General features: G+C 42.4%; 1 protein-coding gene across 1 annotated transcript in view; it reads left to right on the forward strand.

Annotated features, from left to right (window-relative positions):
- LOC131216065 (homeobox protein araucan) overlaps nucleotides 1-12,923 on the forward strand; it is a 45,833-nt gene that overhangs the window by 16,486 nt on the left and 16,424 nt on the right. Inside the window, exon 2 of the mRNA XM_058210463.1 lies at nucleotides 11,840-12,217. Coding sequence (XP_058066446.1) covers nucleotides 11,840-12,217 — 378 coding nt within the window. The remainder of the gene's footprint in view (nucleotides 1-11,839; nucleotides 12,218-12,923) is intronic.

Raw genomic sequence — 12,923 nt, forward strand, 5'->3', positions numbered from 1 at the left:
GCTCATTCTTTGTTGTGTTCTTTCTGTTCCGTTCACGTAGTTGCGATCGAACAGACGGACACAAAACTTGAGCACAGAGGAGATGAACTTGCAATGGTATAGTTTGTTCTGATTTGCTATGATTTTTGCTGTAAGGTTGATGGTTCTTGAACAAAATTTATCTTATTTTATAAATCTGTTATCTTTATTACGATTACTTATTAGTTTGCTGAACATTCTTTTATTTTTTCCGAACACACTTTGATACTGAAGAAATAAAGATAGACGTTTACTAACAATCATAAATTTGGAAAATTATGATTAGCAAATTTTGAAATTGTTCCCTATGCATAACCAAACAGGTTTTTGCTCTGGTCTAAGCAAAGCTTTTCAAATGAAAAGAAACGGATGTTCGAGAGCCATATTATGAAGCCACACAAGCAAGCAATCGAAAGTTGAAAAATTATTATTTGACATTTTTTATTAAGACATCTGTGGTTGTTTCCTTATGCCCGTTGGTATCAACGTGCTTGATGACAATGTGACGCTAGACTCGTCTGATCGAAACCCCCGATCGACCATCGTAAAGGCTTACTTTGATTGCTAACCACACCCTGAGCGAGCGGAGCATCCATTTTAGAATGGCTTTGGTGATCACGGTCATGATCATCTCGTCGGTTCCGTCATCAACATGATCATCACCGGCAGCGCTCCTACCTACCTACGAGCTATAACGTTCCACGTTTATCGACCGGAGGCGAATGTTAACCCGATGAAGGTATTAATTTTATCGATCGTTTCGTTTCAACCGCAGCTTTTCTAGATTTATTCTTGATGTTATTACTGCTGTTCTGAAGGAAAAAAGTAACTCTACTACCTTCGCTGAGCAGTAAAACTGCGGTAGCCTTTTTCACTGGTAATTTATGAGCTTGTCATACATAAATCAAGTTTTGAAATGCATAGTTCGGGTTCTGTACCTCGTAGCAGAGATCAAAACGATGATACGGCATCCGAGCCAAGCACAGTTTTGATTTAGCGCAAACACGGTTCTCTTGCAAAACGAATTCCCAATCAACCACACAAAAACTTGGAAATTGGATGCATAATTATTTGAAAAAGCGTGTTCGTCTCCACTTTATTGCAACGAATTTGGCTAAGATATTAAATTTGTTATAGCATGTGTGTTGCCTTCGTGGGTTCCTTATTAAAGGTTACGTTACGCTTGGTTTCGTGTATAAGACGGTTGAACAAGTGTATGACGACAATTATCCCCGGCCGCTCTCGAGTTTGTCGTGCTTTAATTGTTTGATGTTATTGTGCGAATTGTAGTCATGTCATGTTGTGTGCTCATGGAGTCAGGTTCGTCTGAGTGCTACTATAATCGCAAAGGTATTGTTTTACAATTGCAAACTAATCCGCGCAATCCAACTAGCATGGACATGGTAAAGTGTAATGAATACGCTTCTACGGAAAACATTATGCGGTAAGAGAGTAAAAAGGAGTAACGCCAGAGAAGGAGAGGGAACGAAAAACAGAGCGAGAACGACAGAGAGGAAGTGAGATAAAAGTTTTGGACCTACCAAGTTGCTTACTGCTGCTCATCGCACAGCTCGTGTTTCTGGTCTCTCACTTACCCTTTGCAAATGGATGTAATGAGAAGTTTGCACGAATGGCTGGCGACGGGAAGGTTGGCGTTAAGGTTTCCATGCAACGCTCGGTATCGGACCACAGAAGTCATATGTGTGTTGTATTAAACTAGATATCGAAGCGCGTTCATGTAGACTTCAAAGTACTTAAAATAGGTGCAAATTCTTGGAAAATAGCTTAATCAGTCAATTAGCATTTGCTGATTTACATAATATAGGATTTTATGGCAAACCGCTACAGTCAAAAAAAATTTTGAAAAAACTTTTAGTTATTAGCAAATAATTGCATCGGTATCATTGATTCAGTTTACAATTTAGTACCTTTAGTACCTTCAGTAGTTGATAAGTAAATAAATTGGTTTGTGGTCACAACCGTTTAGATATTATTCATGTTTTTTTTTTCTATGCATGGCTTCAAAAGTCGCGCATCTTTGCGACGGCATTACATGGAAACCTAAAGCATGAAACTAAAATCTAGCGTCGGCACAAAATGGCTGCCGGTAGAAGGTATTTTTTTAACTGACATGACGGCAAAATGTATTCATTGAATGCAGCTGCCTTGACGCTGTTGGGCGCGGGGTGAATGGTTGTAAACAAAGGTATTTTACGTTTTATTAATGTGGCTTGCAGTTAAAAAATGGCTAACCATCTACACTCGGACGCATAATATTTAGTTAAGGGTCCCTATAGCTTGGCCAGCACCCTTCGTTCGCTCACCTAGGGGTCTCTTGTTCTAGGAATGGTGGTTGAAAGAGAAAGAGTATACGCCAAGTGACGGGTTGAACAGGACGCACTATTTTCACGAAATTAAACCAATCCGAAAGACTTGCGCTTGAATCTAGGGGAAAACTGCCCTCAACACTACACGCATCAGTTGCCGCACACCAAATATAGCTTAAAATACAAAAAATCATAGATACATTGAATTATTATACGGTTGCTACATAATACAGCCGGTCTTGTACATTAAATTCATGGCGCAGAATACGTATATGCATCGAGCTCTACTACCGAGCCAATCGCATAAAGTGTAGCAAGACCAGTATTTAGTATTGTGTCAATCAATCTTATTTTACGAGATGCGAAAATGTATTCGGATGGGGGAAATTCACTCTCGAATCACTAAAATGGTTCCACTCTACTAAAGCAAGTTAACTGGTTTGAGGGACGGCAAATCCTGAATTTGAACACGAAGTGTTGTTTTGTAATGGGCGAAACGAGCGACATGAAAAAAACACAAGCCAAAACAGAGTTAAAAGACAGCAGCGTTATGCAACGGGTGACAAATACACCATATTCAAGCAAAGATCTGATAAGGTGTTGAACATGAAAATACCATTAAGTGAATAATTTCTCACCGGTAAGCTTGGTGATGTTTGAAATGTATGGTTTCTTTCATCGGAAGGTTTTGTATATTTCTAGCTTCAACTGTAGACCACTAGAATGCAGCGTTCATTAAGTATGAAAAACTTACCATAAATTGAAATTTCATCAAAGAAAATTGTTCTTCTTTTAGTGAAATAGGGGTGCAATGTATGAAATACACGTGATTCTACAATGCGCAAACTGAAGAATCGATAAACATGGAGAAACCTTTAAACGGCATCAAAATGAACATACGACCTTCGCTAAGAACTAAGTCACGTCCCTGTCCATGCAAACCTAGACAACAGTCCACAATGAAACAATATGCCTACATGCATACATGTCATACCTAACGGCGTTTAAAACGAACACTTGCAAACCGAATAACAAACATAAACAAGCTGCATCTCATTACGACAAATAGCATCATAATTAAATGAAAGCTCGCAAGTAAAAAAGTATCACATATAATATATTTAAATAACAAATATTTTAAAAAGCCCATTCGAAATGAATTTGTTGAAATTGAATAAAATAACCCAAATCATGTGTCTTCGCCATATAAATTGGTAGGTTGTAATGTCTAATTTAAGTAAAACTATCAAAAAGATGGGTTTATTACACTTCAATCCACAATTCTATTATTTGGCGTATGATTTTCTGTCCGTTTTCTTCTTTTCGCAGTGTATTATTCGCACAATAGTCTTTGATGTATGACAGTGCCTGACAGCAAGCCAGTTGGCCATTTCTGGCGCGTGTTTTGCCTAGGAAAACACGTTGTTTTCCATTTGGGTTTCTTCAGTATTATTGTAGTTTTTTCGAGCTGTGCGTCCATCTACGAATAAACTGTTGGTTGATTTTGAAAGACAAAGAAAAATTAATTTAGTGTTCAATAAGCTGTCGGTTCAGCGTGTTCTGCTCGATAATTGGTTTGTTTGGTATGGCACGAAATTCGTAGCGTGTTTCGAGGTTTGCGGGTTTGCTCGATTCCGTTCCTTTTTGTGTTGTTCCTTCCGATACTTCCGCCAGCCGCGCCAGTATTTTCACGCTAAGCAGATTGGTGCTGTAGCAGTTCCAGTCCGGTAAGCAGGGTGTTCAATTTCACAGTTAGGACATTTTGGACAGGCTTTGCGTTGTACCGAGGCCTGCTTTTGGGCGGTAAATTAGCAGTGTTGATCACAGGTTTACTCATGCCAGCTTTGAGACCGGTTCCGGCCGATTTGTTTCGTTCAAAAATTGACTTTCCATCAAAATGCCCAAAGCCGAAGCTTCTCAACTATATTCCACACTTCAAGCTGTTGAAAAATAACAGCAGAACTCAGTGATTTTGTCGATCCATGGATTGTATGGTAGGGATGAATGTAATAGGAAACAGAAGGAAAGGTTGCCCTTTAAGGGATGTCGGATAAATCTCAAACATTCCAATTAACAAAACTGTAAATAGATTTAGGTTGTTGCTGACAAACCAGAGCCAAGTGAGCATGAAAGCATCGAACATGGCATATGGCGAAGAACGGTGAACGGTATTTCGGGGATATGACAAGCGTTTGACAACCATCTGAAGTGCTTTTCATATTTTCCACTGATTTTGCGACGGGCATCTGTCCCAAATGGTCGGTTCTGGAAAGGTGACAAATCGAACACAGACACGTACACTGTCAACGCCTGGGTGCTTGAAGTTGCCGATTTCAAGTTCTTTGGGTAATACCACGTGTGTGGCTTTGAGTAATATAAGTAAAGTAACTTCAATAGTAATACTATCCATAATAATAATACCAGTCAGTCCATAATGTAATCCTATCTTTTTACAATCATTTAAACTGAAGTTTAATGATTTGACCATCAAACGTCATTTCTCGTACGTGAAACATAAGCTATCCACAATAGGGTGGCCATCGTTGACTATCGGCCATCTTGTTGGTAGCATTATATTCATTTTTCACCAAGTCAATGCTGGTTCGTGGTTTGTAACGGAGGATTGATAGCTAGACCCCCAGACTCTGATGATGCCGGCCCGACGTCACATTATTTCAACATCACTTAACAAAGCGAATATGAGCCGTTGAGCGTTTTACTGAGCTACTGGCGGGATTGGTCAAACGAAAGCAAATTAATAAATTGCTGATGAGAACCTCCTATTAAAGGCTGACAACTAAAAGAGATGAACGTATTGATCATTATATTTAATGGCTGCCCTTTAAGTTGAGCCTCGTGGCACTATGGTTGGTATATTTTTTTAGATTCCGCGCTCTCTTTTTTATTATACTCTCTCTGTGTCTGTTTTTTTTTGTTTTTCCCTCTCACTTTGGCTATAGATTTCATACAGCTGGCTCACACATTCTTTCACATAGACCCCATACAGCGAGGGCAACACGCTTTGCATGCTGGCAATTGCACTCTTCCTCCGAACGCATGTATCCGAAATTGTGTCCAACGGTTGCCTTCCTCAGCATCGCGCTCGTTGAGTCATTAATAAGATCAGTTTCTTTCAATTTAAATTGTTGCTTTTTCAGCATCAGTTTTTGTTAGCGTTGCAATTGTACGTTTTTGTGTTGGGTGACGTTTTTCGACCACGTTTAGGGTCTAAAATATTAAACCTCTGCAAAGACTTTGGCTTCCGGAACCGAGTCCTAATTTTTGTCGTTTCTCTCAACTCAGTCCCAACAGTCGCGAGTGGCTACGAAGAACTTAAGCGTTAAAATATGGGCAATTAGCCATAAATTTCCACCTCGTAGTTCTTGCATCAACTTTGCAACCAGCCTGTTTCCGAGTCTTCCTAATCGATTTTCACGGGATTATATAATTCTCTGTTATCTTTCTGTTTTGTAACTTCGAATAACAAACATGGCCAAATAAAGGAGCTAGCTGTCTGTGGAAGCCGCCACACATATAGGCAGACAACGCTTTTATGTAAGCTCTAGCCAGAAAGAAAGGGTATACATCGCTCTTTTTCGTACCGTTGACTAACACTACGAAACTCAATGAGGAGGCTTTACTGGGCCGCGAGAGGCCAACGACAACGCCACATAACAAAACTAGTAGTAAACATCAATGTAAAGGCTAATCCGATTATAATATTATTTCACGGTTCCGACAAAATTTTAAAAACACACACGAGCATGGCCGAACATTAAGCAGGGTGCTGGGTGCAACAAAGAAAAAACGGGCCGACAATGCGGCCGATGTCAGTTGAAACGGTTGTGAATATTACTGGGTACTGGGCCAGGGGGCGACTGGCAGTAACATTACCATTAGCAGCAAGGGAAGGCTTAAAATACCGATTGCCTTTTTAAGTCCTACCCTCCTGTGTAGCTTCCAATGTTAACGTCAGCTAGAGGAACGGTAGCTTCAGGCTCTGTGTGCCACACGTTAAGAGTTAACATGCACTTCACTTCTCGTGATTCGCAGAGAAACCTCCGAAAAATAGGACATTGGGAAAGCGAATACCGCGATCGTTGCACGTGTGTGCATGTGGATGCAATTAATACTGAATCTAATTTTTCGGATGTGACGACGCGTTTGCCACACGTTTGTTAAATCCTACGCCACAGTTATACGCTGTAGTGAAAACGTTGACGGGAAGACTCGATAGCAACGCACAAGTTTGTAGACTGTGCCCCGACTGCCAATAAAAGTCCCCTAGCGTTACCGATATAAATGGATAATTTATTTTGGCTACACATTTTTTCTTTATGGCATGTAACGCGCAGACATGCGTAACAACAGCCTGGCGGCTGGCGTGTAGCGGTGGCATTAGGAAAAGGCGTGAAAATCCGTCTCAACCTATTTGTAGAAAATCGAAGAAAGCAGATCGGGGATCGTAAACGGCCGCGTCGTTGGTTGTTGGCGGCACCCGTAGTTCCCGAAACGAAACTTTAAGCTCTGGCCGGGCGAAAATATCACGCAACCGCCGTACGCGAACCAAGGTGTGCGTGTGGCTCGTGTTTTAATGTGAAAAAGTTTATTTGTCGCACGCTGCGAGCGATGACGACGTTCCAGAGGGTCATAGCGTTTCACGTACGTTATACACAATAAAAAGACTACACGGGCGAATGTTGCCTGGTCCGAAAATCAATCCGACAACAGTGACTGGAAATCACTGAAAATGTTGTGCAAATAAAAATATTTACCCAGATGGTAAGTTCGTGTCCCTCGCTCATCATGCCATCATTCACGTATTCACGTCGTCGTCCGTCGGCCGTCGATGTTTCTGCTTTTTTATACAAATTTACCTTCGTGGCCGCACGAGAAAAGGACGGCATAATGGCGTTACGCGATTGGACGGATCGTAAAAATCACACATATTCGATTATGGAATGGTGTGCACCGTTTACGGTCGCCAGGACACTTGAATTCTCTGCGCTGTGCTGTGCGGCGGTGTTTTCCGGATAGCGAATAGCGGTCCGTCGGTGCATTAAGAAACCCAGGAGCATGCTGTGTGGCGCCATCTGGAGAATAATATGCGGGAACGAGCATGTCCTCTTGATGTATGCACTTGTTTGATCAATACTACTATTTAAAAACACTTTAGCTGTCCCCGTGCGCGGTGAAGCAAAACAGAACCGCAGAGAATAAACCAATTTCACGAACAATGCTGCTGACGCCTGTTACCGTGGAATTATTTTTGCTACAAATTCACTCAAAGTATCTTTAAATTGTGCTGCTAATATTGAATTATCTTTATCTGATCGGGTTTGAACTTCTCTTTGGTTTATTCATCACAATATCGAAAACTAAATAGCGAGACTAAATATTAACAATTTGATACATAACTGTTTTATATTTTTGTTGAGGTGAGTTTTTTTTTTATTCTGTATCCCTACCGACAGAATTTATTAATGCACTTTTCAAGTGTCCGTTCTCAGTTTTACTGTAGTTGCATGGCGTGCAAATTTTTCAAACCGCGTCCACACCTTAACTATTCGCCGTTCTTTAAGCTGGTCTGATCCATCCCCAAAGACAGAATTAATGCTGCCATTGCTCCGTTGCCTTCTTCTACGTTGTCTTGGCTGCTCGTTACTGGACGGGTCAAGATTTCGAGATTGTTTAGGATACTGTCCACCGCTGGCCTACGCTACTCGTTTGATCGGGGATTTGTCTATCTCACCTTGTCGTGCCTTGTCCTCAGCGTTGTCGTTATTTTAGTGTCAATTTTCATCCAACATCTCCGCCGCCGCTGCCGGCAAAAGTGTTTTGATCTCCACCTTGAATTTTCGTTCTCCCAGCTTTACCGATCACCGGTGACGATTCTCGCTACTCCCGTCCCGTGGTCAGCGCGGCTTTCTTCACTACGATCTCTATCTCACTTCAATCGAGGCGATTATCAACCAGCAAGAGCCTAGTTTGAATAAACAAGCACTGAGGAGCAAGAATTTTATTGAAAATGACCATACGTCCAATCTGTTTCGCTTCTATACTGTGCGTCCTTGTCTTGTCGAAGCTGTGTTGAGTTACCGTTCACCGCCGTTACGATCGGTTCGTCGATTGATGTCTCGCTACGTATGCTTAAGCCAGCAGAGAAAAACATCGACGGAACGCAAAGAAAAAGTATATTCATATGTGCGAAAGAAAGACAACCCGAGAAAACTGAAAAGATGGAAAGAGACACAAGAGAAATATCGAAAGAAAGAGAGGAGATATAAATGACGAATAAAACCTAATAAAACAACAGCCAAGCGGCACAACGTAGGCTTTTCGTACCCCCTCATTTGGGTCTGCAACGTGTATATTTTAACGTGCGCTCTATGAAAGTCGGTGTCTTTTTGTGAAACACTATACACCGTGATGTTTCCGTTGGTTCGCTTTACCTCGTTGCTATATCTGCTGGTTTTGAGATAAGTTCCATTGTCTTAAACTGTCACCGCTCCCGGCAGCGTGAGTGGTGTAGCGAGTAAACTTCCTTTCCTCACAATCCAATATATGCTGGGCAGGATCATGGATCAAATATTCGGAATAAGCCGTGAGTGTGGATTGATTTCGATGACCGTTTTGTAATTGGATTTGGATTTCCCTATTAAGAACGAAGGTGGTTTGATATGGGTCCTATTAATTTCAATTAAACATCCACCGTTCCGACTTTCTCATTCATATGATTCACTGTTGATCACGAATATTAGATCCATTAGGTACATGATGAGATAAATTTGTCTCTACGTGATCGGTGATTTATGAGCATGTTCAGGAGCGAGTGCAACAATATCAAACGAAAATCGATTGATAAAAAATAACTCCATGAAAATAGTTTTTTTTCCAAATGTCGCTTCGGTGAAGAAACAACTTTTCTGCTTATCAATCCGTCCACTTACGCCGGACACGAGTGACATCAGACATTGACATGAAAAAAGCATGCCGTACGTTGCAGGAAGCAAGCAGCACACTCTTGCTGCGCGACAACCGCTGAGTAAGTCAACAAGCATCGGCGCTTTCTTGCTTACATACACTTTCGTTGGTGTTGCCGGGTATCAGTGGAAATGAATATTTCTTCCAAGGTGTTAGATAATTGTCAAATAGGTGAAAAGAACATGTTCAGAAGATGGGTTTCGAATGATGGATGGGCCTTCATCGACCGATAGCGTTTGAAGAAACGACACGAGTGCTCAAGCGTCTTGTATGATTATTGAACGACACATTGTGAGGTTGCTGTCATGAACACGGAAAGAAGGGCGGTAGTTAGGTTTTTGATGTATCTGAAACACTTGAGCTTCCGGAATATTGGTTGTTCAGCAGATCGGTGTGGGAGTAACAGCAACACACCATATCTATCGTACTCACTCGTCATACGAACTTCCGTACAAATGGTTCACCACCATAAATTTTAGTGTGAATGACCAATTGCTAATTCATATGCATAAAATAGGTTATTGCTCATTACTGTTTTACTTTTAAAAGAAAAATTGATAGGTTTGTACAACAATTGAAGGGTTTAACATTTATATAGAAATGATCGGAATACAAAATTTATAAAAACAGGGACAGCTTGAATTAGTAGAAACATTTTTTTTAAATTTCAAAAACAACATCACTTTTAATAAATTTTTCTCTTATTAATTTCTTATTAGATTTATAGAGAAAACCACATTTTGGATATTTGTTGCAACTCGATCCCACTGTGCAGTGAAAGAAAAAGATAAAAAAGGAAAATATGTATCTATATAAACAGAAAGAAGAACTGTAGATCATGAACACATGTTAACTGCGAAACAGGTTATGGAAGCTGGAAAATGCACCGATATTTTGCAGGATATGATTTATAGTGGGCATGTAAGCATGTTTTCAATGTTCTTATACTCTCTTGCACCTCTATAAACACATTAAAGTTACACTGTTTTGCCCATGGACATGATTTCAAGCTTCAATAAATGTATAAATAAATATTTGTTCTGCTGCTCAGTCCAAACTCTACCAGGGCGAAACGACAATCAAAGCAAAAACAGACATTAAGCTGGGTAAATACGGCCGACACGGTCGTCGGGGACACAGTCATTCGCGCACGTACAACCGTCTGATTGATAAGTGCTTCGACCGTGTCGTGATTTTGTCCTCGCCGCGCTCCTTCAACCTTTGCTCGAACGATGATGACATCTAACTAAGAAAGTCACCTCTCGCAAGGGACGCAACCATTTTACACTCTGTTTAACCGTGGTATGTTGGACAATATTACAATCGAGCATCGAAAGCCTGAACTGGTTGGACCAAGGCATGTCATGTTTTGATGCACAATCATGTAGTGCAATTATGAACGAAATCTAAATGGCATAGTTTTTGTCTTGTCCAAATCCTACAAAAGCACGCGTGGTATTTTCGTTTGCAATGGTGTGGAGCCTTTTCGAACATGGGCACCAGCTACTGGGGTCCGCAACGGTGCTAGGATTTTGAACCACACACTCCGTGGATTTCACGCACTCGACCGGGGCGTTGTTATCAATGCGCTGTGCAACAGAACACGGTACCAGAATGCGTCGAGTGGTTCGCTTGATAGTGGGTCGATCCTGATAAGAAAATCGGGGGTAGTTGTGTTTCGTACGATCCAATTGCAACTTATTTAGTTTATGTTTGCATATGTACTCAGCCTCATGCTCACAGTCACAGGATACTGCCGGCCGTTGAGTGAGAAATCGATCACGAGAATGCGGTATTTGTATTTGCAGTAAATTGGTTCACTTTATATACCTACGTGATTTATAGAGTCAATATTGATAGGCTGTGTATGCATTTGTTTACTCACCGCTCACCATCGTCGTGTTTCTTGTGGGGGGGGCCGTGTGTTTGAAATCACTGCTGCTGTGGGGCCGCCCGTTCCGAGAAGCCGTTGTGCTTTATGTTCAAACCGGTAGTTTTTTTTTCTCCACTGCACTCAGTTCCCGGCGGCTGTGCGAAACGATAAATATACCTGATAAAGTAGGCCCTCTACCACGCAGAGTGAGCAGTGATCGGTCGGCGATTATGTCCACTATGAGTGATTCTGACATTTGACATGCGGTTGACGAGTCGATCCAAGCAAGCTTCCCGAGCTCTGGCCGCTCGCTCTCGAGTTAATCATGTTATTAGTGCGTTCCTGCATGTACGTATTCGATGCATGTAAGTGGGATTTCCAAGAGAAACTTTTTTGTGTTGTTTGTGCTGGGCCCAATTGGTTGGTTGATGGTTGAGGCGGTTGCATCGCGGCTCTTTCTCTGTGTTGCGCCTCACCTTTTCGGGGTTAACGCCCTGGTCTGCGGTGCGTGATGTAATGCTCAACGTGCAATAATTTGTTTGTAAATATCACGATAAGGCGGAGAATGTGTATCGGTCAGCGTAATTGCATATCGGTGGCTAATATACGCACCTTTCGCTGTTCCTCTTATCAACAGAGTACAACGCCGACCGTTCCGTCTGCACCCTCATCCCCACCGACGGCACCGGTAGCAATGGCGGTGACGACGACAGTGCCTCCCAGCGCACGCAGCTCCTCGCCCTGCTCCGCCACCTCGGGTCCACCAACGTCCGGCCCGGCCGGGGGACGCTGCTGCGATACGGGGCGTCCCATCTTCACCGATCCCATCTCCGGCCAGACCGTGTGCTCCTGCCAGTACGATCTCATCAACTACCAGCGGCTGGCCAGTGCCGGTATCGGCGGTCCGGGCGGAGTCCCTTTATCGATGTACAGTGCACCGTACTCACCGGAAACGATGGCAGCCTACTTCCCGGCCATCGGAGCCGACCAGCCTCCGTTCTATGCAAATCCAGCAGTAAGTATTCTATTTTGCTTTCTTTTCCACCAGCTCCGGTTGCCGGGGCCACCACAGTTCCAACAGTGTCCCAACTAGCTGGTAGGCACGTATGAAGTAGTGGAAAGGCGGATCACCTCACCGCGTGTGTGTCCGTGTACTATGAAATGTAAATTTCCACAAAAGGATGTTAACATGGCACCCGAAACACCGGCAGGCAGTGATGATAAAGTTCCACCAAACCACACCGGTGTTTTTTTTGTTGACACATTCGTTATTACCAAGGATTTGCGGTAATGTGGGTGAAGAGATTTTGATGGTTCAACACCATCAATGCCACTGCTACTGGTGCTCCTCCCATACACACGGCCAGGCATGTAGGGATAGTTTCGGACCACCATCGCACGGTAGTATCCGGAAAGTAGCAGTGGAAAGGACATATTTCCAAAGGTACAAAACCAAATATAAAAAAAAACAGTAAAAACCCACAAATGGCCGTCGTCCGTGGCATGTATCGCAATCTCGGTTACGTTGTTTTCGGTTGGGTGCGTCGGGCTAACATTAGAGGACTGCCGACGGGAGAAACCTGCGTTAGCGCCATTACGTACAATCTGTGACTGTAGCATGTTTTCCAGTGACTTTTGCCAACGGTGCGTACCAGGGAAGGGATACGAGAACGGTCCAGTTGCTGGTGGTGTGTGACACCAAAAAATCTGTCATGCTGTGA

Source organism: Anopheles bellator, chromosome 1 (assembly GCF_943735745.2).
Source record: "Anopheles bellator chromosome 1, idAnoBellAS_SP24_06.2, whole genome shotgun sequence".
In the NCBI taxonomy this organism is placed as follows: domain Eukaryota; kingdom Metazoa; phylum Arthropoda; class Insecta; order Diptera; family Culicidae; genus Anopheles; species Anopheles bellator.